Genomic DNA, 22,358 nt, shown 5'->3' with positions numbered 1-22,358 from the left:
CACGACGCTGACTCTCGACTTCGTCACGGTTTAAGTAACTTCTTGATCTCAGTGTAGTTTGAGATGTTTAACACAACCCTGATGATCCTGACTCGGTGACTGAACATAACAATAATTCTCTTACAATGATCCATCACCTGCACACACGGGTTCAGCCGTGTAACTTTAGATCAGGTTTCTGCTGGAGCGTCACTGCATCTCACTGAGCTACAAGTGCAAACAAACTTTATGAATGAATCCAACAGTTTATAAGGCATAAATAAATAAAACATGATGACGAGAACTTTGTCCCAGCTTCACCTGGTTCACACTGGTACATGGAGCTCACAGTGGAGACTCCATCACATCACACACACACACGTGCTACTGCTAACTTAAAGAAACATTGATTGTATCTCAGTACAGTATCAGTACATGTGACTAAACTGTTACTATGGAAACGACAAGGTATCAGACCCGCTGTTATACAAAACTAACTGTTGTCATCTGACCAATCGCGGTCCAGAACTCAGCAGCTCCGTGGGGTTTGGATCACAGCACTGAACAATGGCCTGGATGAATATTCTATAGCTTTACATTTAAACTTTTTCTGAAGATACGCAGTGTTTGTGCAGTAAATTTATTTAAACGGTGCAAGTCCTTAATAAAAACCCTGTACGAAATAAATCGGAGTGTTTTCAGTAGTTTAAGAGGAGCTTTATCAGTCCTGAGTTTACAGTACTGAATTATTTCCCACTGTAATGTGTTGGTATGGTCACTGAGCTCTGACCATGTCCTTCATCCTCTACACCTTCCATCTTTAACCCTTTGTTGTGTTTAGTCTGAACCTCAGGAGGTTCTTCGGTTATTGTCTGTCTGTCTCTGTCTGTCTGTGTGTGTGTGTGTGTGTGTGTGTGTGTGTGTGTATCTGTCTGTGTGTGTGTGGGCTTCTCTTCGGTCGTCATGGTGACCTGGTGGTGGTGATGACTGACTGCTGAGCAGTACACAGGAAGTTTGTTCTGGTGTCCATTGAGCAGAAGTGTTCAGCTGTCACCCTGACCCTCCTCTTCCTGTTCCTACCTGAGTGTAACCTGAGTGAAACTGGGGCTGTGGAACAGGTTCTCACGTCGCTCAGGAGGAATTCCAGTCATTTGTTTATAATGCAGGGAGGAGAGAAGAACAGTTTCATAATCAGCTTCTCATAAACATCCATTCAAACCATATCGCAAGAACTAAGGCAAGAAGTTCAACCTTCAAGTCCTGCTGAGGGATGTTTATAGGAGGATAAATAAAGCCTGTGTGTGTCCGTGTCCTCTCTGTGTCCGTGTCCTCTCTGTGTCCGTGTCCTCTCTGTGTCCGTGTCCTCTCTGTGTCCGTGTCCTCTCTGTGTCCGTGTCCTCTCTGTGTCCGTGTCCTCTCTGTGATTTGATTTTCTTCAATGCTGAAGAGTTTTTATTTGAGTATAGATGATATTTAATGCTGCTTCTGGTCATTATTTAGTTTTTCTGATGAACTTTAACACTCGGTCTTAATAATAATATTATTATTATTATTATTATTATTATTATTATTATTATTTAAACGCTCCTAATGAACATCTCGTCTCTTTGAGCCGAACTGCTGCTTTTTTCTTTTGTTCTCTTTTTTTTTTTTCTTTTCTCTAAAGGATTTTATAATGTTGTAATGTTGTTGTTTTTTTTTTTTTTCCTCTTCCAGTTTATTTCCAAGCCTTGAGTTAGAGGTGATGATCTGTAAGGGATCAGGAGTGTGAAGAAGTTGTGACTGCTGTGGTATCAAGAGTGGAGTTGATGGTGAAGATGGAGCCTCACAGTAACAGTACTCCTGCTGCTGCGGCGGTGGAGAAATCTCCTCTCTCTGCGTTTAAACCCAGTCACTCTCGCAGCTGCAGCACCGGATCCTCTCGCCAGGTCAGTGTCCTGCTCTCGCGCTTCTCTTGGCCCTTCTCAGGACCTCCGAGAGCTTGATCACACTTTATTCTGAACACCATGCAGAACTCCAGAGACTGGGAGGTGATGACCGACATCCAGTCCAACATCAGTCTGGAGAAGAACAGCATCCCGGGGATTTGTGAAGGACTCCTGATGAAAAAGAGGAAGTATCCACTTCAGGGATGGCACAAGGTGAGCGACACACTGGGACAAATGATTGAGGAGAGAAAACATCAGTGTGTTTAGTTTTCACTGAAGTAACTGGAGTGATGAATGACGTCCTGTAGGACTGAGACACGCCGTTAGTGCCACACACACACGTCCTCTACTCGTAACACACTGTACCTTTTACCTCAGATACTAAACCCAGTATTATATCCAGCTCTACTCTTTTGATTTTTAAAAAAATGCAAAGACTTTATAATATTTTCAAGAATATTTTTATATATAAAATCCTTTTTTTAAAGTCAAGTTAATCCTTATTTAACTCTACAAAGAAATGTTTTATTTAGTCATCTAGAAATTAAATGAATATAAACATTAGAGTTTATATTGATGCAGCAACGTCTTGTGGTCTGTTATGGAACTGTGTGTGTCTGTCTGTGTGTGTGTCTGTCTGTGTGTGTGTCTGTCTGTGTGTGTGTCTGTCTGTGTGTGTGTCTGTCTGTGTGTGTGTCTGTCTGTGTGTGTGTCTGTCTGTGTGTGTGTCTGTCTGTGTGTGTGTCTGTCTGTGTGTGTGTCTGTCTGTGTGTGTGTCTGTCTGTGTGTGTGTCTGTCTGTGTGTGTGTCTGTCTGTGTGTGTGTCTGTCTGTGTGTGTGTCTGTCTGTGTGTGTGTCTGTCTGTCTGTGTGTGTGTCTGTCTGTGTGTGTGTGTGTGTGTGTGTGTCTGTCTGTGTGTGTGTGTGTCTGTCTGTGTGTGTGTGTGTCTGTGTGTGTGTGTGTCTGTGTGTGTGTGTGTCTGTCTGTGTGTGTGTGTGTCTGTCTGTCTGTCTGTGTGTGTGTCTGTCTGTGTGTGTGTGTGTCTGTCTGTGTGTGTGTGTGTGTGTGTGTCTGTGTGTGTGTGTGTGTGTGTGTGTGTGTGTGTGTCTGTGTGTGTGTGTGTCTGTCTGTGTGTGTGTGTGTCTGTCTGTCTGTGTGTGTGTCTGTCTGTGTGTGTGTCTGTCTGTGTGTGTGTCTGTCTGTGTGTGTGTGTGTCTGTGTGTGTGTGTGTGTGTGTGTCTGTCTGTCTTGTATTTCATTTGATTTGTTTTTCTTCTCCAGAGATACTTTATGCTGGAGAAGGGGATCCTCATATATGCTAAATCCCATCAGGATGTAAGTCGCTCTGCTTCCTTTCTTTAGTTCTCTGAATGTTTTTCACTTTAATTTGTAACTCGGTTAAATTTGTGTCCTTCATCCTGCAGCTGATGAGAGGGAAGAACCACGGTGCTCTGGACGTCAGCCTCGCTGTGATGTCCGTCAACAAGAAGTCCAGACGGATCGACCTGGACGCAGGAGACAACCTGCTTCACTTAAAGGTGTGTTCACCTGTCGGGCCACGTCTCACAGAGACTGGAGGAGTGTGTGTGTGTGTGTGTGTGTGTGTGTGTGTGTGTGTGTGTACACGGAGTGCATGTGTGCGTTTGCGCGTACGGAGCGTGTGTGTGGGGGGATTAGTGTGTGACTTTTATTCCAGGATGATAATAATATCTATCTACTAAGCAGTGTGTGTGTTCTGTTTTCAGGCTAAAAGTCAGGAGATCTTCTACATCTGGATGACCAAACTGACTGCCCACCGTGTGTATAAGAAGAACGAGGCTCTGAGTCTCCATCATGGTGTTCTACAGGCTCTCTCAGCAGGAAACAGCAGCTCACTGTCCAGCATGGCCACGTTAGCTCAGATGAACAGAGACATGAGGGACACGGTGAGGACACGTCACTCTCACTCACGTCATCAGCACACTTTCAGTCCCTGTACGTCTACATGATCTTTAATGGTGTTGGTTTTTCTTTACAACTTCAGTTCCAGAGTCCCTTCCAGCCTGCTCCGTCGGGTTCTCCGTCGGGTTCTCCGTCTCTCTCCTCATCACGTGTCAACAATAAAGTTTCTGCCTGGCTTCAGCAGACGCAGCGAGCTGACGCCTGCCAACAAGGTTTAACTCCTCCTCCTCCTCCTCTTCCTCCTCTTCCTCTACACTTAACATATCATTTCATTCTGTTTTCTGCTCAGTTTTTCTCCATGATTTTAATCAACAATTTTTACAATTTTTGTTTACTTATTTAATTAATTTGATTAACAGAGCTTATAGTTATAGAAAAAAGTGAGAGAGAGAGAGAGAGATAACATGCATGCAGCTCACCAACAGCCTTCTCACTGTGACCTTTGGCCCCTGCAGAACTGGCTCGCTGTCAGCTGGACCTGGCTGAACTCGGACGTCTTATCCAGATGTTGCACTTACTGGAGGCAGATCTGAGCAATCCGATCTCCAACAAGGACCTGGAGAAGAGGATCAGCATGCAGGTGAGCGACTGTGCTCTGTGTCTCTCTCTCACAGTCTGTGTCTCTCTCTCTCACAGTCTCTCTCTCTCTCTCTCTCTGTGTCTGTCTCTCTCTCGCTCACTCTCTTCACTCTCTCTCTCTCTCTCTCTCTCTCTCACTCTCTCACTCTCTCTCAAAAAGGTATGAGTTATTTAGTCTGTCTGTCTGTGTTAGAATCTGACTCTGGAGAAGCCAAAGAAGAAGGTGGGGAAAGTTTGGGGTCACAATCGCACCATGTCACATGGGATGGTGAGTCTTACATCTCTGTTCTGTCATCAGATTAAATACACCATAATTTATCACCTCTTTATTAAATCTCTCTCTCTCTCTCTCTCCCTCCCTCTCACTTTCTGTCTCTCTCTCTCTCTCTCTCTCTCTCTCTCTCTCTCTCTCTCTCTCTCTCTCTCTCTCTCTCTCTCTCTCTCTCTCTCTCCCTCCCTCCCTCTCACTTTCTCTCTCTCTCCCTCTCACTTTCTGTCTGTCTCTCTCTCTCTCTCTCTCTCTCCCTCTCTCCCCTGTATACTCACTCATGCTCTCAGCTTCCTGTCAGTAATCAAATCAGCAAATTCTCCTCGTCCTCTGGTCTTGGTGCGTCTCTTCAGTCCATCCCAGATTATGTTTACACTCAGCTGTCTACGCCACGCTGCACCTCACCTGAGGGGAAGAAGCTCCAGCAGGACATTCATGTCGTGTCCCAGAGACGTGAGTTCACTGATCACGTGTTACACACGACGCCTGGACCTACTTCAGTGACCTAACGTGTGTGTGTGTGTGTGTGTCGTTAGTCCACACATGTCTGAAATCCATCCACGAGATGTTGTCTTTGGAGCGTGAGCGTCTCACCCAGGCGTGGACCGGACCAGACCTGCGTCAGTCCACCTCAGACCAGCTGGCCTCTCTGTGCACCACTCTATCTGAGGTCAGCGCTCCACACATCACTCCTCCTTTAGTTTCACTGACTTATTCTTTTCCTCTAAGTTTGTTCAACAAACATCAGCTGTAACTTTTGCAGCTCTGTTGATCCTCACAGCTTATTTACATTTAACCAAAAAACTCCACTCAAACTTTGAGATCTGAAAAAGTCCTGAATGACGACTGAGTCCTGAAACTAAAGCCCCGTGCTGTAAATGTGGGAGAATAAAATCTCTTTACAGGGTAGAGCTCCAATGTTCACTCCATGTCCTTTTACAGCAGTTAGCAGACACTCTTATCTAGAGTGACTTACATTGTCTTATTTCACTTTATACACCTGAGAAATTGAGGGTTAAGGGCCTTGCACAGGGGCCCTGCAGTGGCAACTTGGTGGATCTGGGATTCGAACCAATGACCTTCCAATCAGTAGTCAAACACCTTAACCACTGAGCTACCACATGCCCAAATGTCCTTTTACAGGGTGCCATTACTTTGAGTCCTGGTCTACTTTTGGCTTGTCTCTCTTTCAGGATGTTGTTATTATTAGGTGATGATGATGATGATGATGATGATAGTCATACGATTGGAGTCTGATCGATCTGATCTGAGCTTCATATCAGCGGCTCTGTTTACTCTCCTTTTCTTCTGTAAATGTAGAAAGCTACGAGTTCCTTTGTGTGCTAAAGGAAACATGTTTAGAGGAAATTCATGCTTTACTTCCTGCATTATCTGGACTTTGACGCCTGTGTGTGAAACTGTCTGCTTAAGGAAGAAAAGGATGATCAGACTGGTTTGGGGTGGGTGTGTGTGTGTGTGTGTGTGTGTGATGTAAAAAATGTAAAGCATGCAGCCGGATCACCCAGAAAGTGTTCACTGAGGTGTGTTGATTTCTGCTGACTCCTGAACACGCACTGAACTTTTTATCCATGTAAATGTTCAGATGTATTAAAGGTTTACACACTTTTTTCCCCCCCGTGTAAGTTTGTGATTTGTTACGGTGTTGTGATCAGCTGAGTGGAGGATGTCGTTACTGCCCCCCCCCCTTTCCTTATCTTCATAAGTATCACATCACATTAGGTTCCTGATATGAAAGTGCTGTATGTGGGCGAGGCTAAAGATATTTTAAATACTCGTGATTGTGACTCATTAAATGTTTGTCTCTCCAGCTGGAGCTGCAGTCTCATCTTACTAAAGTCCACTCGGTGTCTCTGTCCTCCGATTCGTCTGAGGAGTCGTTCTGCACCGTGAGACAGGATCAGGTGAGTGCTCCATTCTCAGAACTGTACAGAAATGAGCTGACTGGATGATGAAGATGATGATGATGGTTCTATCTATGATCAGTTCAGGTCAATAACATGAGAAATAAATAATGAATGTGAGTAATTAACACTGTTTAATGTTGTAGATGCTTGCTCACATGTTAGTTCGTGTTCAGGTTAATGTTCATTCCCTCACCAGAGTCTTTATTGTGATACTTCACTGTCTGAGTGATGACACATTTATTTATTTACTTAAATCTGTTTATCATCAGTGGAGTGTTCAGTACACGTCCCTGTTAATGAGCTGTTACTATAGAAACAATAATGCATCAGCGAGTACATTAATATAAACCTGCTGTACAGTCAGAGCTGCTGTTAGAGAGAATTAATCACCACCTGAACACCAATCTGTGTCCAGACCTCAGCACTGTGGTGTAATGTTGTGGTGTTTAAAACACAGACGCTGTAAGCAGGTATTGTGACGAACATCATGCTGATGTATTAATGAGATAAAGCTCATGTTGTAAAAGGATCATCACACACGCTGGTTTCTGATCTTATGGGAGATGTGAAGGAGCTCCGAACAATCTGAGATTTGATGATTTGTGATGTTTTACCTCAGAGCTGTGAGTCACGCAGCCGCCTGTCCTTCGCCGAGTCCATGGCCGAGTATTTTGACGCGTACGAGCACGTCGTGTCTGAGAGCTTATCAGAAAACGAGGCTTCTGACGAATCTGGATTGAGCGACGTTACCACCAGCAACTCTGAGCCTGAAGAGGGACAAGGTACCTGGTTAAATAATGTGTGAGGATGTGATCATTTACAGACAGGTTCTGACCCTGAACTATTGTTTCCTCTATTGTTATTCTCTCCGTCTGTGTACTGTGGTGTAGTGGAGTTGAGAATGAACTACAGGACGAGCGTGTCCACCGCCCCGGACGTTCCCTCCAGTGTCCCGAAGGAGACGGGCCGCCGCACGGTTCTTCCTGCTCGCTGCGGCGATAACAGCCACATCGGCATTCTCTCCATCCTCTACAACAACATCGGGAAAGACCTGTCTCGCGTCTCCATGCCCGTCGCCCTCAACGAGCCGCTCAACTTCCTGCAGCGCGTCAGTGAGGAGCTGGAGTACGCCGAACTGCTGGACATCGCCAACCACACCGATGACCCCTATGAGAGAATGGTACAGTCCAGTATGATTGTGTGAATGAATCAGTTACTGAATCATCTCAACTGATTCATCTCATCCTATTGAATTTGAAATGATTTAAAGATTCTTTTCAGTTTGGTTTAGGATCCTTTACTATCCTATATGATTCAGTATTTAGTATTTAATAGATGTGGTGTTTGATTCAGTGTCGTGTATATAATTTGACACGACTCACTATTTATATTCTTCTTTACACTTGTATTAAGTATAAAAGCTTGACTTAGTGGTTAGATTATAATTTTAACAAAGTGTGTGTGTGTGTGTGTGTGTGTGTCCAGGTTTACATGGCAGTGTTCTCCATCTCAGGATATGCATGGGCCTCATGGAGGAATCGCTACAAGCCCTTTAACCCAGTGTTAGGAGAGACGTATGAGAGCATCAGAGAGGACCGCGGCTTCCGTTACATCGCTGAGCAGGTACAGAACTCTGAAATAACTCTCAGTACTTCCTGCTTGATCATGTTTTTCCATATGAGCTGTTTGTGCAGCTGTAAATGTAGATCCTGATTATGAAGTGGTGGTGTGTGTGTGTGTGTGTGTTGTAGGTTAGTCATCACCCTCCTGTGTCCGCTTGTCACGCAGAGTCCGAGAACTTCACCTTTTGGCAAGGTGAGTGTTTAACCTGTGATTAATAGTTCACAGGTTCATAACTACTCATTGATGTCTGTGTGTGTGTGTGTGTGTGTATAAAGATGAAAACTGTGTGTGTGTGTTTCTCCTTCTTATAGATCAAAGATGGAAGAATAAATTCTGGGGCAAGTCTGTGGAGATCATCTCGTCTGGGCTGGTGAACGTCTCTCTGCCGAGGTCAGAAGTTTTACTGTTTATTTCTTTGGATCATATAGCAGGTTACAGTTGTGACACTTTTATACTTTTAAGTTCGTGTTGGTTTGTGCTGAATTGATCTAGAACTATATAAACAAACGGTAGGGGGTGGAGTGGAGGTGGGGCAGCATGTGTTTGACGGCGAGTTCCTGTGTGTTACAGATACGGAGATCATTACCAGTGGAATAAAGCAGTGACCTGCATACACAATGTGTTCAGTCAGCAGCGGTGGCTCGAGCACTACGGTGACGTTGTGATCCAGAACCTGAAGAGTGACGTCTGCTCCTGCAAAATGACCTTTGTGAAGGTGTGTGTAATGTCTCTCACACACACACACAGCATATTACAAACACAGGTTATAATCACAAGCTCTGACTTTATCCCTGCTGTTCTTCAGTCTCGCTACGGCGATGGAGAAAATAAAAACGAGGTCCAGGGTGTGGTTCTGGATCAGGCGGGAAATGTGGTGCATCGTTTCGGTGGCTCGTGGCATGAAGGCATCTTTTGTGACACACTATCTAGCCCACAATGCCTCTGGAAGCCCAGTGAGTGTCATGACTGAATGTTGTGGTGTGAAAAATGCTTGGTTACTCAAATACCTGCTTGTTTCTATAGCAACAGCTGCTGATATACTTATAACATTTAACATGTTAACGTTGTTCGGTCCTGTGTGTTGATCTGTGATGTGTCCTGTTCTCTAATCCACAGATCCTCAGCCTGAAGATTATTTTGAGTATTACGGGTTCTCTCGTTATGCCAGAGAACTAAACGAGCTCACACCTGAGCTGAAGGCTGTCCTGCCCCCTACAGACACGCGCTTCCGCCCGGACCAGAGGTGTGTAGTGTGTGTGTGTGTAACAGGGTGGTGCAACTCCACGGCTTCCTCCATCTTGGCTTTCTGAACACTTTGAATACTGTAGTGTGTTTGAGTCTTTACGTCGTAATGGAGCAGAGTTTGAACACTGAGTTGTGTAGAGAGAAGGATGAAGGGACGTCGCTTATGGGGCACAGTTTAAATACAAGTTCCACTGAATCAACTCCAAATCTTTTCTCTTTTCCTCAGACTTCTCGAGAACGGAAAAGTGGCTGAAGCGGATAAGCGTAAGGACGAGGTGGAGGAGAAACAAAGGGAACGGAGGAAAGAGCTGTCTAAGAGAGGAGAGGAACACATCCCTCGTTTCTTCAGGTGAGTATTGTTTTTATTAGTGGTGTTAGTTTTAAAGAGATGAGCATGAGCAGGTACGAGCTAATTTAGCTACTGCTTTATACAGAAATGTCCTAAAATCTCCTAAATGGTTTTTTTTTTTTCTCTTTTCTTTTCAGGAGAACGGTGGACGACTCCGGCCGAGAGGTTTGGGTGTCTAACGCGACGTACTGGAGGATCAGAGAGGATCCCGGATTTACAAACACCGATAATCTGGAGTTGTGGTGAAGTCAACAGAAGAACATTTATTTATTTATTTTTTTAAAAAATGAAGTGCAATATGCATCACTCCTACTGAATCATCTGTGGACCGCTGAATCGATTCTGATTCACGTGATTTTGGATCTGATCAGTATCCGAGTGCTGACTTGAGCGAGCGGAGATTTGGCGTGACGATGAGCCGTGAGCGTTCGTGGTGACGACGCCTGTGAGGAGCAAGTGATTACTGATTTATTTTTTTATTTAGATGATGCTCCTTGTTGTCTCCCCCCTCATCAGTCAGCGTTAAGGAACTGATTTATATTCCAACTTTTCTTTAAAACATTTTACTTTTTTATGAGATGTTTTATTTAAAAATGTCCTGTACTATAAAGGGGTTTATTTTGGGCTGTTTGTTATTTTGGGTGTTTACACTGAAGTCCTGTAACTGACACCGGAATCCTGAATGAGTGGTGGTGATGATGATGGTGATGATGATGCACATTTGAACACATCTGACCTAAATTGTGTGTGTGTGTGTGTGTGTGTGTGCGCTTGCTCTGCAGGCCAAAGGAAAAGACTGTGTGTGTAGTAAAGATTCTCTGACTGTAGAAAGGCGTTTGTAATTATACACAATGAACTGAATAAAAATGAGGGAGAAATAAACGTAGACTGATGTGATGTGTTTTATTTGGCTGATATGATTTAATGCACTCTATTACTGCACATGCTGTGATGTGCAGAAGTTAGTACACCCCTAGGTCTCCTGCAGGTTAATAAGTGTAGCTTAATGTTTGTGTTTATTTACTAAACTCTAGGGGTTTTGATCTAAACCCTGCAGGGTGTTGAGCTTCACAGCTGATTAATAAACCACACAAACAGTAAAAAAGGGTTTTCAGCCCTTGGGTGAATGTTTTAAGAAACTCTGAGATAGTGTTAATTTCGTCAGACGAGACGAAATATGTTCGTCAACAACCTTTTTTTTCATGACTAAGACGAGACGATGACAAGACTGCACCACTGTCCAAAAACGCTGACTAAGACTAAATTAACATGCATTATTGTTGACGAAAAAAGACCAGACGGAAATGTTTTGTATAAAATAAAAACTAAGATAAAATCTCTCTTCATTTTCGTCTACAATTGTCTCTGCTTTTTCATCAGCTGTTACGCCTTTAAAATATTCAGCACGAGTTCGCGGTTTTGCGCTGTTTAGTGTGTGTGTGTGTAGAAACAATTCGTCCGAGCGCAAGTCCACCCTGGTCTAGGCTTTTTGTGTTCAATTATATTTCCTGTCACTGCACAGGCTCTTTTATTGTACATGACAGCTTGTGTCCCGATGACCGGTCTTTGCATTACGATTAAAAGCAGTATGAATAAAGTAAATGTGATGTGGTCAAGTTCGAGTGTATGTACTGTTTAAACGTGTTCTCAACTTCTCACTGATACTTTGGTGATTCGTGGACTGTAAATAGGTTGTGTTTTAGGCCCACAGTAAAGTGGCCTATTCTTTTATATATTTATTTTATTTAGTATATTTAATTTATTTCTGATTTGAACAGAAACATGAGACACAAGGCGAACAAAACAGTTTTAAAACCCTTTGTAACTTAAGTTGTCAGTCGGAGTCTGTTGGGCTCCAGCTTTTGAATTGTGTTGTTTAAAATAAAATTCTCTTCAGAACAGGGTCATCATTTGTGAATGTGTCTCCTAAATCAGAAAGTGAAAACCAGACACGTTTAACATTTGTGTTCAACAATCATCATCCAACAAGTGTATTTTGTCACGTAATTATGACATTTAACCAATGTTTGAGATGTGAAACACTTTTTTTACTGAAATGTTTATCAGTAATAATCTCAGTAATAATGTGTTATTTTAAAAAAAGACTACAATTTTTTTGACTAAAACTTGACTAACAAAAACAGAGATGTGAATGACTAAATATGACTAAAACTAACAAGGACATTTGGCACAAGACTAAATTAAAAATAGGTGACGAAATTAACACTAGTCTGAGAGGCTCCTTTTAAGAGCCTGTCGGTTTGTGACCTTCCCAATATGGCGGACGCGGGCAGCAGCTAGCACACCGCGGCTAGTCTGCAATGCGGCTCCTGTAGGATTATTAATGAACCGGGGAAAGGGGGCGGGGTTTAGCGGCGCGTGCGTGATGGAGATTTGTGACCTACACTCGATTTGGACTACGGTATGTAGCGCGCGCGCGCTGGCTGTCGGTGTGATTGATGATTAAACCGGAAGACGCGGTGGGTGACGGAGCGCGAGACTCTGAGCACCGTGAGTACAACACGGGATTTAACGTCACAGTTTAAAGTACAGAGGACGTGGGAATGTGCTAGTGATTTCACACACACACTGACACACACACACACACACACACACACACACACTGACACACACACACACACACACACACACAGACACACTAACATTCACACACACACTGACACACTAACATTCACACACACTGGCACACACACACTGACACCCACACACACTGACTCACACACACGCACTGACACACACATAGACATACACACACACAGACATACACACACATGTACAGTCAGGGTCGCTGTTTCTGTTTTGCTTTAGTTGTCATCTGTGTGTGTGTGTGTGTGTGTGTGTGTGTGTGTGTGTGTGTGTGTATACAGATAATTGGATGTTATTTTTTTAATTGTTACTTCCTAATTTTTTAGGAGTGATTGTCAACACTTTCTCCACAGATTTTGATAAACAGTCTGCAGTGTTTATTTTAAACTTTTTTATATACAACACATTTATACAGTGAATCTCAGACACGCAGCACCACTGAGTTAGTGTGTATGTGTCTGTTTGTCTGGGTGTGTGTCTGTCTGTGTGTGTGTGTGTGTGTGTGTGTGTGTGTGTGTCTGTCTGTGTGTATGTGTCTGTGTGTGTGTCTGTCTGTGTGTGTCTGTCTGTGTGTATGTGTCTGTCTGTGTGTGTGTGTTTGTGTGTGTGTGTCTGTCTGTGTGTGTCTGTCTGTGTGTGTCTGTCTGTGTGTGTGTATCTGTGTGTGTGTGTCTGTCTGTGTGTCTGTCTGTGTGTCTGTCTGTGTGTCTGTCTGTGTGTCTGTCTGTGCGTGTGTGTCTGTGTCTGTCTGTGTGTGTGTGTGTGTGTCTGTCTGTGTGTGTGTGTGTCTGTCTGTGTGTGTCTGTCTGTCTGTGTGTGTGTGTCTGTCTGTGTGTCTGTCTGTCTGTGTGTGTGTCTGTCTTTATGTGTGTGTGTGTCTGTCTGTGTGTCTGTCTGTGCGTGTCTGTGTGTCTGTCTGTGTGTCTGTCTGTGTGTCTGTCTGTGTGTCTGTCTGTGCGTGTGTGCTGTGCGTGTGTGCTGTGTGTGTGTGTACATGTACCTTGTTGTCCTGGACTGTGACTGGACAGAATGAAGGATGTTGTCAATGTCAAACAGACGTCCTCCTCGGGGGGGGACAGTAATACAGCAGCTCCTCCCCCTGTGTGCTCAGATCTGATGTTCCAACGCTTCTAATTTTATTTCTACAATATTTCTGAAATCTTTTTGGACTTTTGATATAAATACAGTTATAGATAAAGATTTAATATATAAACATGTAAATAAGACTGTAAGGAGATCAGATCCCCCTCCGGCTCAGGAATGGTTTGTTCCACTGTGACGTGATCAGCTTTCTGATCCAGTGAAGGCTTTTTCACTGATAAACGAGTAAATGTGTGTAATGTCAGTGTATAAAGCTGTGTGTGTGTGTGTGTGTGTGTGTGTGTGTGTGTGTGTGTGTGTGTGTGTGTGTGTGTGTGTGTGTGTGTGGTAATAGATTATAGAATATTTGAATGAGAAATCATTAGTAAATAATGAGGAGTTTATTTAAACACCACTGAGCATCTCTTTATCTCCCCTTTATCTCTTTGGTATCTCTCCATCATCTCTCGGTTATCTCTCTGTTATCTCTCCCTTGTTCTGTTTCTGTCGTGTCTCTGTGTCCCTCTGTCTTCTGTTCGTCGTCTCTCTGTCTGCACATCTTGGTGTCTTCATCATGTCTGACATTCCTCAGTGTGAGTGATGGAGTCTCTCCTGAGGGAACAGTTTGGGTTTAAAGGAGGAAGTGACTCTCTGAGAGAGGAGGTCTGTGGGATGATCAGATGGCCTTCGTCGTCTCTGTCTGTGGACATTAATGAGTTTGCGGCTGCGTATCACGAGATCAGACTGCGTCTGGCCGGCCTGGAGCGAGAGAACAGCAGCATCAGGAGGAAGCTGAAGAACTATGAGATGAAGGTGGGAGATCTTTTATCCAGCTGCTACCCGAGTATGGAGATGATGTGAAGAAATATCTGTCCTTCACCCGTCTCTCTTTGTCTCCCTCAGTTCCCTGTGATCAGTGTGTGTGAGAGCGAGAGGAGTGTGTGTTGCTCCTGTGAGTCCGAGACTGTCCAACTGATCCAGACTGAAAACAGCAACCTTCAGCAGAGGATCAACAGCCTTGTGCAGGAGGTGTGTGTCTGTGTGTGTGTGTGTGTGTGTGTGTATGTGCGTGTGTGTGTATGTGCGTGTGTGTCTGTGTGTACGTACATGGACCTTTTCTGGACTCTTGCTGTAAATATGTGAAATAATTTCCCTCAGCTCCAGAGCAGTGAGGCTCATGAGCAGCGTCTGGAGAAAGTGATTAAAGCGTACGAGAAAATTCATCTGGAGAAGAGCAGCATACAGAAGGAGCTGGATACTATGGTGAGAGTGTGAGAGAGTGTGAGAGAGTGTGAGAGAGTGTGAGAGAGTGTGAGAGAGACAGAGAGATCCTTCAGATCCATATCATCACCAGGTCAATGTGTGTGTGCGTGTGTATGTGTGTGTGCATGTGCGTGTGTGTGTGTGTACATGTTTGTGCGTGTGTGTGTGTCTCTCTGTGTGTGTCTGTGTGTGGGTGAGTGTGTGTGTGTACATGTTTGTGCATGTGTGTGTCTCTGTGTGTGTGTGTGTGTGTGTACATGTTTGTGCGTGTGTGTGTCTCTGTGTTTGTGTGTGTGTCTCTGTGTGTGCGCGTGTGTGTGTGTACATGTTTGTGTGTGTGTCTGTGTGTGTGTCTCTGTGTGTGTACATGTTTGTGTGTGTGTATGTATGTATGTGTGTGTGTGTGTGTGTGTGTGTGTGTGTGTGTGTGTATGTGCTTGGGTGTGTGTATGTATGTGTGTGTGTGTGTGTGTGTTTGTGTGTATGTGCTTGTGTGTGTGTATGTATGTGTGTGTGTGTGTGTGTGTGTGTGTGTGTGTGTGTGTGTAGACGACTCTGGCTGAGCAGCATGTAGAGAGGATCAGGAAGCTGGAGGCGGCACTCGGGCAGAGAGAGAACCTCCTGCAAAAGAAGAAAGCAAGAGAAAGTTCACATCAGCGTAATAAAGAAACTCATTACCTGCATCTATACACCAGTCTGGACACACCCTGCGGTACACACACACACACACACACACACACACACACACAACAACATCATCATCATCATCATCATCATCATCGTACAAGCCATTAACTTTGAGTTCAGACAGAAACAAATAACTTCATTTGTATGTTGTGAGAATCTAGAGACACTGTGGAGAACCTCTGGCTCTGAGAGAAACACAGATGAGGATGAGGATGATGATGATGATGATGATGATGATGCTGTGATGTTGGAATGAACTAAAAGATGATATAATTGTTTCTAAACTGAATCTCTGTCACACAGCCATGTTTTCTTCATGTGTGTGTTTCAGCTTTGGACCGTCTCGGGATGAGCCTGCAGAGCTCACGTAGTCTGGACACACTTACTGACCTGAGGGTCCAGCGCTTGGAGGCGGAGCTAGAGGGGGTGTGGCATGAGGCGAGAGGGGCATGTCAAAGGGAGGCGGAGCTTAAGGCACAGCTGCAACATCTACAGGAAGAGATCAGACAGGAAAAAGAACGACAGGTCAACACACACATACACACAAACATGTACACACACACACACACACATGTACACACACAAACATGTACACACACAAACATGTACACACACACACACGTGTACACACACAAACATGTACACACATGTACACACACACACGTACACACACGCGTACATACAAACGTACAAACACGTACACACACACACGTACACACACACACGTACACACACACAAACATGTATACACACACGTACACACACACACACGTGTACACACACACGTACACACACACACACGTGTACACACACACGTACACACACACACACACGTGTACACACGTACACACACACACGTACACACACACACGTACACACACACAAACATGTATACACACACGTACACACACACGTACACACACACACGTGTACACACACACGTACACACACACACACACGTGTACACACGTACACACACACACGTACACACACACGTACACACACACATGTGTACACACACACACGTACACACACACACACACACGTCCACACACACACAAACACGTACACACACACGTAATGTTAATGGTTTAGCTCCCATGTATCTAACTAGTCTTCTAACACGTTACAATCCTTCACGCTCTCTGAGATCACAAAACTCAGGACTTCTGGTAGTTCCCAGAATATCTAAGTCTACTAAAGGTGGTAGAGCGTTTTCTTATTTAGCTCCCAAACTCTGGAATAGTCTTCCTGATAGTGTTCGGGGCTCAGACACACTTTCTCAGTTTAAATGTAGATTAAAAACTCATCTCTTTAGTCAGACGTACACATAATACATCCCATAATATTGTGCTCTATTACATCAGACCAAATGCACATTATCATCTAGTTCTTAATATTATGAACAGCAGATACGTTAATTCCTTTTCACTGCTTCTCTCTTTCTACCATCACGAGGCATCCAGAAACTGTACCAGCTCTGATTGTCTTCCGTGTGATGAAGATCTCGGACCTCCACTGAGACGAGGGCGACTCTGTGATGATCCTGAGACATCTACAGATCTACCAGCTCCAGTTAGACTCTGTGATACTAAAGAGGAGACGCAACTCCATGTGATCTTTTACATCAACACAACATTTATCAGACTGTATATTTATAATCACACCCCCAGTGTCACCCAGATGAGGATGAGGTTCCACTTTGAGTCTGGTTCCTCTCAAGGTTTCTTCCTTTACCATCTAAGGGAGTTTTTCCTCCCCACAGTCACCTGAGTCACCTCAGACTTGCTCATTGGGGATAAATACATACACATTTATATACAAGTCTAATATTAATCTTGAAGGAGGAGGTTGTTGTCCTCAAACACCACATGGAGTTGGCGTCTCCTCTTAGAATGTCTGAATACTTCATGAAGCAAAGTCCAACTGGAGCTGGTAGATCTCTAGATGATTGGTAGAGAAAGAGAAGCAGTGGAGAGGAATTATTGTAGCTGCTGTTCACAACAACATTTCTTGGTGTTTTTCAGGAGCTGGATGTGGAGTGTGAACACTGCAGTGTGGAGTGGATTAAGAAGGCAGGAGATGAACAGTGAGTGACACTAAATGTTTCAGTCCCTTACAGCTGCTCAGGTGTTCATTCATTCTTTATAACAGCTGCTGTGACTCTATCACAGGTTTATAATGTGTTGTTTACACTGATGTGTGTGTGTGTGTATGATGTCGTGAAGGAGTCTTCATTGTGTGTGTGTGTGTGTGTGTGTGTGTGTGTGTGTGTGTATGATGTCGTGAAGGAGTCTCCTCTGTGTGTGTGTGTGTGTGTGTGTGTGTGTGTGTGTGTGTGTGTGTGTGAATGATGTAGTGAAGGAGTCTTCATTGTGTGTGTGTGTGTGTGTGAGAGAGAGAATGACTTTTAATAAATAAATTATAAGTTGCTGTGATATGAGAAGAATAATACAGTTGTGCCGTTAGAGAAAAATAATCATCTTCATAATGGTAGCTTCACTTCATCACACTACACAATCACTGTATTGTACTGTAACACACACACACACACATACACCATACACATACACACAGACCTATAAAGTAATAAACTACTCTTTGTGTGTACGTGTGTGTGTACGTGTGTGTGTGTACGTGTGTGTGTGTACGTGTGTGTGTGTACGTGTGTGTGTGTGTACGTGTGTGTGTGTGTGTACGTGTGTGTGTGTGTGTACGTGTGTGTGTGTGTACGTGTGTGTACGTGTGTGTACGTGTGTGTGTGTGTGTACGTGTGTGTGTGTGTACGTGTGTGTGTGTGTACGTGTGTGTGTGTGTGTACGTGTGTGTGTGTGTACGTGTGTGTGTGTGTACGTGTGTGTGTGTGTACGTGTGTGTGTGTGTGTACGTGTGTGTGTGTGTGTGTGTGTGTGTGTGTGTGTGTGTGTGTATGTACGTGTGTGTATGTACATGTGTGTATTTGTGTATGTACGTGTGTGTATTTGTGTATGTACATGTGTGTATTTGTGTATGTACGTGTGTGTATGTACGTGTGTGTATGTGTGTGTATGTACGTGTGTGTATGTACATGTGTGTATTTGTGTATGTACGTGTGTGTATTTGTGTATGTACGTGTGTGTATGTACGTGTGTGTATGTACATGTGTGTATGTACGTGTGTGTATGTACATGTGTGTATTTGTGTATGTACGTGTGTGTATTTGTGTATGTACATGTGTGTATGTACGTGTGTGTATGTACATGTGTGTATGTACGTGTGTGTGTACATGTGTGTGTGTATGGGGTACAGGGTGGACCTGGCTCTGGCCTACACAGAGCTGGTGGAGGAACTGAGCCGAATCCGCAGCCTGATTGCTGAACAGAAGCGAATCCTGAGACAGAAGCGCAGCTCTCCGGATCAGAACAGTCCCGGTGATACTGAGAGGGAAAATCTGTTTTACTAAAAAAAAAGATTGTATAAGTTTTTGCCCCTTCGATCTGAAATGCACCTGCACCTGAAGAGCCGAGAGTTTGTTACAGAACTGAACAAACAGCATCGTGAAGCTCAGGCAGATTAAAACATTTGAAGCTTATTTAGTGTCTATACAAATATGACAGACTTCAGATCAGAGAGCCATGAAAACATTGTGTCTGATCAGGTAAATAAACACACAGTTTACTTCGGAAACATTCTGACTTTGTGACTTTCTCCACCCTGCAGTATTGAGGCATGGCCCCGCCTCCACTCCCTCTGACTCCGCCCATCCACGCCCTCACCTGATGAGGTCGCATTTCCAGGGTCGCCGTAGTTACTCGGACATGGCTGACCCGTCCGTCTCGACTCACGTCGTCCACAATCCTGTCTCCACTCTCCCAAAGCGTAGAACAACAAGCCACGCCTATCTCATGCCAAAATCCACTGGGCCACGCCCATCCTCCGCCCATGGAGCCCTGGAGCTCAGCTTCCTACTGCCTGACTCCACGCCTGCTCCACTGGCCACACCCCCTCAGTCCTCCGAAGATGAAGATGATGAGTGGGCGGGGCTCAGGATAATGACGCCCCCTCACTCACACCCCCGCAACGAGCACGCTCAGTCCTGGCCGTCAATCAGAGTGAGTGAAGTGTAAACAGTTTCTCTTTAACACATCATCCCTTTATTCTACTCCACACTTTCGTTCTGTTTTCTTCATGACGTTCATGTGTTCTTTCGTTCTCTCTTTCTTTCTGTCCCACAGTTGTGGATGGATGAGGAGGAGAGCGACACTCGGAGTTGTCCTCTCTGTCAGCTCTCCTTCCCCACAGGCTTCCCTGATGACGCTCTGATCACACACATCGACACACACCTGGAAAACAGCAAAATATAACACACACACACACACACACACACATACACACACAGAAACACAAATACATAAAACAAACAGAGATGCACACAAATACATACAATCACACACACAAATATACACATATGCACATACACACACACAGAAACACAAATACATAAAACACACACAGAGAAACAGGCACACAAATATACACACACAAATACGCACACACACAAACACAAATACGCACATACACACAAATATATACACACACAAACACACACAGTATGAATGGAAAACAGCAAAATATAACACACACAAATACATGAAACACACACAGAGAAACACAAATATAAACACACAAATACACATACACACACAGAAACACACAAATACACACATACACACACAAACACACACATACATAAAACACACACAGAGATACACACACACACACACACAAATAGACACACAAATATACACACACACATACACACACACAGAAACACAAATACATAAAACACACACAGAGAAACACAAATATACACACACAAATACGCAAATACACACACAGACACACAAATATACACACACACACACAAATACGCACATACACACAAATATATACACACAAATACACACACAAACACAAATATGCACACACACACAGTATATAATTCCCTGCTTATCCACTGTAACACTGTGATCTTCACATTCTGTCTGATTAACCAACCAAATGATTTTTATGAGACAGATATTCTACAGTGTGGCTGTAATTCCTCAGACGTCTTTATTTATGTTTAATTTCATGTTTAACCTCGACATAGTGAAGAATTTAATATTAGAGAACCTTTATTTTTTATCTCAAACTTACAGTCCAGTACGTCGCACACACCAGAGTTTATTCTTCATCACGTTTTAGTGCAGTGTTGTGAACACAACTGTGATTGTTATATCAACAAGCAACAAATCTCAGGCTTTAGTTTTTGTTTTCTGACACAGAAATGAGTCCCTCCCCCTTTTAAAGCAGAGCCAATAAACTCCACCCACTTCCTCTTACAGGAAACTGAACAGGGATGAATAACATCAACTGAAGGGCTTTTCATTGCATTTCCCTTGTCAGCCAGTAGAGGGCTACAAACCTGACACACTGCTGCTATGAGCGATGAGGATCAGGATCGTTGTGTGTGTGTTAAAACCCAGAGCTCAGCAGCATGACTGCTGTAGGAGGTCTAAGTCTAAGCTTCAGTCTGATGTCTTTGTGACTGTATGACGGTTTATATATTGAATCCATTAACACTTCCAGCCTCATGAACACACACACACACACACCCCTGAAGCTCGTCATTCTGACAGACCCGTTCTTAACACTTCTTCTGGTGTGTTGATGACTCTGATGTCTCAGCTCGCTCGATGTACCGACATTAAAACCATCATGAGTGAACACAATGAGGAGAAAATCCAAGGCAGCTAACACCAGCTGGGTCTGAGGATAACTTATTGACTGTATGATCTCATGAACACTTGGCCAGTTTTTCCACTTAGTCCAATTACAGTGAGGAAACAAGCAGAGAATTAATGAGCTGTTACATTAGTTACTTATACAGTCATCGGTCATGACTCAGAACTCTAACATTTTTTACTCACAACAATAAAATCATTATAGCTGTGAAAATGATGCCACTACGGCTTTTATATTTACATCTGAATTAATAGTGTGTGCTCTAGCAGTCTGAAACAGAGTGATTAACACGGGTGGGGTGAGAGGTGGACCTACTGACCTACTGTCTGGTCGTCTGGGTCTACTGTCTGGTCGTCTGGGTCTACTGTCTGGTCGTCTGGACCTCTGGACCTACTGTCTGGTCGTCTGGACCTACTGTCTGGTCGTCTGGACCTCTGGACCTACTGTCTGGTCGTCTGGACCTACTGTCTGGTCGTCTGGACCTACTGTCTGATCGTCTGGATCTACTGTCTGGTCATCTGGATCTACTGTCTGATCGTCTGGATCTACTGTCTGGTCGTCTGGACCTACTACATAAACTTTGTCATGTTGCAGACGATGACAGACGAGTTCAAACGAATCCCCAGTGAAGATAAGCCGCTGTGTTGTTCCTCACACGCAGCTCATGGTTTCAGCTGAAACTTAAATGTTCTGAAGATCAAGTGTTAATCAGAACAATGTGTTAATAATACACTGAACTGTACATCAAAAACCCTTAATGATGGAGCAATAACACAGTCATTAACACTTTTATTAACACAGTCATGTACAGTATTGACATGGTCAGCTTGTGTGTAATGTGTGTAAACGTAAGGTGTAATGTTGACGTTTGCTCGTGTTTCATGTGATTCCTCTTTATTTACTTATCACTGCTGTTAATGAGAGACTCTGTGCTCAGTGTGTTCAGAGTTTATTAATAAGGAGATTAAATAAAATAATAACTGAACAGTTTAGGAGCTACGCACTAAAGTAAAAAAAGTTCAAAATCATCGTGTGTGTGTGTGTGTGTGTGTGTGTGTGTGTGTGTGTGTGTGTGTGTGTGTGTTAATCCTGACATTGTAAGTGTTTATGTTGTTGTT

At 43.8% G+C, this 22,358-nt stretch overlaps 2 protein-coding genes across 5 annotated transcripts in view; both read left to right on the top strand.

Moving 5' to 3' along the window:
- The window catches only part of LOC132837667 (oxysterol-binding protein-related protein 6-like), a 13,619-nt gene extending 2,896 nt beyond the window's left edge, over nt 1-10,723 (top strand). The window contains exons 1-22 of one of the 2 annotated variants that reach the window (XM_060857471.1): nt 1,078-1,216; nt 1,696-1,907; nt 1,992-2,120; nt 3,189-3,242; nt 3,332-3,445; nt 3,653-3,832; nt 3,931-4,060; nt 4,304-4,428; nt 4,621-4,695; nt 4,986-5,148; nt 5,232-5,365; nt 6,525-6,617; nt 7,240-7,402; nt 7,511-7,800; nt 8,106-8,243; nt 8,372-8,435; nt 8,555-8,633; nt 8,814-8,958; nt 9,049-9,196; nt 9,360-9,486; nt 9,715-9,837; nt 9,975-10,723. In XM_060857471.1, the coding sequence (XP_060713454.1) occupies nt 1,788-1,907; nt 1,992-2,120; nt 3,189-3,242; nt 3,332-3,445; nt 3,653-3,832; nt 3,931-4,060; nt 4,304-4,428; nt 4,621-4,695; nt 4,986-5,148; nt 5,232-5,365; nt 6,525-6,617; nt 7,240-7,402; nt 7,511-7,800; nt 8,106-8,243; nt 8,372-8,435; nt 8,555-8,633; nt 8,814-8,958; nt 9,049-9,196; nt 9,360-9,486; nt 9,715-9,837; nt 9,975-10,083 (2,703 nt within the window). In that variant the 5' untranslated portion in view covers nt 1,078-1,216; nt 1,696-1,787 and the 3' untranslated portion in view covers nt 10,084-10,723. Of the gene's footprint in view, nt 1-1,077; nt 1,217-1,695; nt 1,908-1,991; nt 2,121-3,188; nt 3,243-3,331; nt 3,446-3,652; nt 3,833-3,930; nt 4,061-4,303; nt 4,429-4,620; nt 4,696-4,985; nt 5,149-5,231; nt 5,366-6,524; nt 6,618-7,239; nt 7,403-7,510; nt 7,801-8,105; nt 8,244-8,371; nt 8,436-8,554; nt 8,634-8,813; nt 8,959-9,048; nt 9,197-9,359; nt 9,487-9,714; nt 9,838-9,974 lie in introns of those variants that run through there. The other variant, XM_060857472.1, reaches the window with a different exon arrangement.
- Nucleotides 10,724-12,168: 1,445 nt separating this feature from the next.
- On the top strand, nt 12,169-21,453 carry LOC132837676 (TANK-binding kinase 1-binding protein 1-like). 3 transcript variants are annotated; one of them, XM_060857486.1, is made up of 10 exons: nt 12,169-12,348; nt 14,117-14,337; nt 14,428-14,553; nt 14,683-14,787; nt 15,337-15,445; nt 15,806-15,999; nt 17,502-17,563; nt 18,763-18,884; nt 19,174-19,565; nt 19,689-21,453. In XM_060857486.1, exons 2-10 carry the CDS (start codon nt 14,125-14,127, stop codon nt 19,815-19,817), a joined length of 1,452 nt encoding a protein of 483 aa, XP_060713469.1. In that variant the 5' UTR covers nt 12,169-12,348; nt 14,117-14,124; the 3' UTR covers nt 19,818-21,453. The 3 variants fall into 3 exon arrangements, with proteins under 3 accessions (XP_060713469.1, XP_060713467.1, XP_060713468.1); XM_060857484.1 differs by having other exon boundaries at nt 12,170-12,348; nt 15,337-15,499; XM_060857485.1 differs by lacking the exon at nt 12,169-12,348 and having other exon boundaries at nt 13,405-14,337; nt 15,337-15,499.
- The last annotated feature ends 905 nt before the right edge of the window (nt 21,454-22,358 follow it).

The sequence above is a fragment of the Tachysurus vachellii genome, chromosome 21, assembly GCF_030014155.1.
Source record: "Tachysurus vachellii isolate PV-2020 chromosome 21, HZAU_Pvac_v1, whole genome shotgun sequence".
Classification (NCBI taxonomy): domain Eukaryota; kingdom Metazoa; phylum Chordata; class Actinopteri; order Siluriformes; family Bagridae; genus Tachysurus; species Tachysurus vachellii.
The sequence above is the reverse complement of the archived record's forward strand: the minus strand, read 5'-3'. Positions and strand labels throughout refer to the sequence as shown.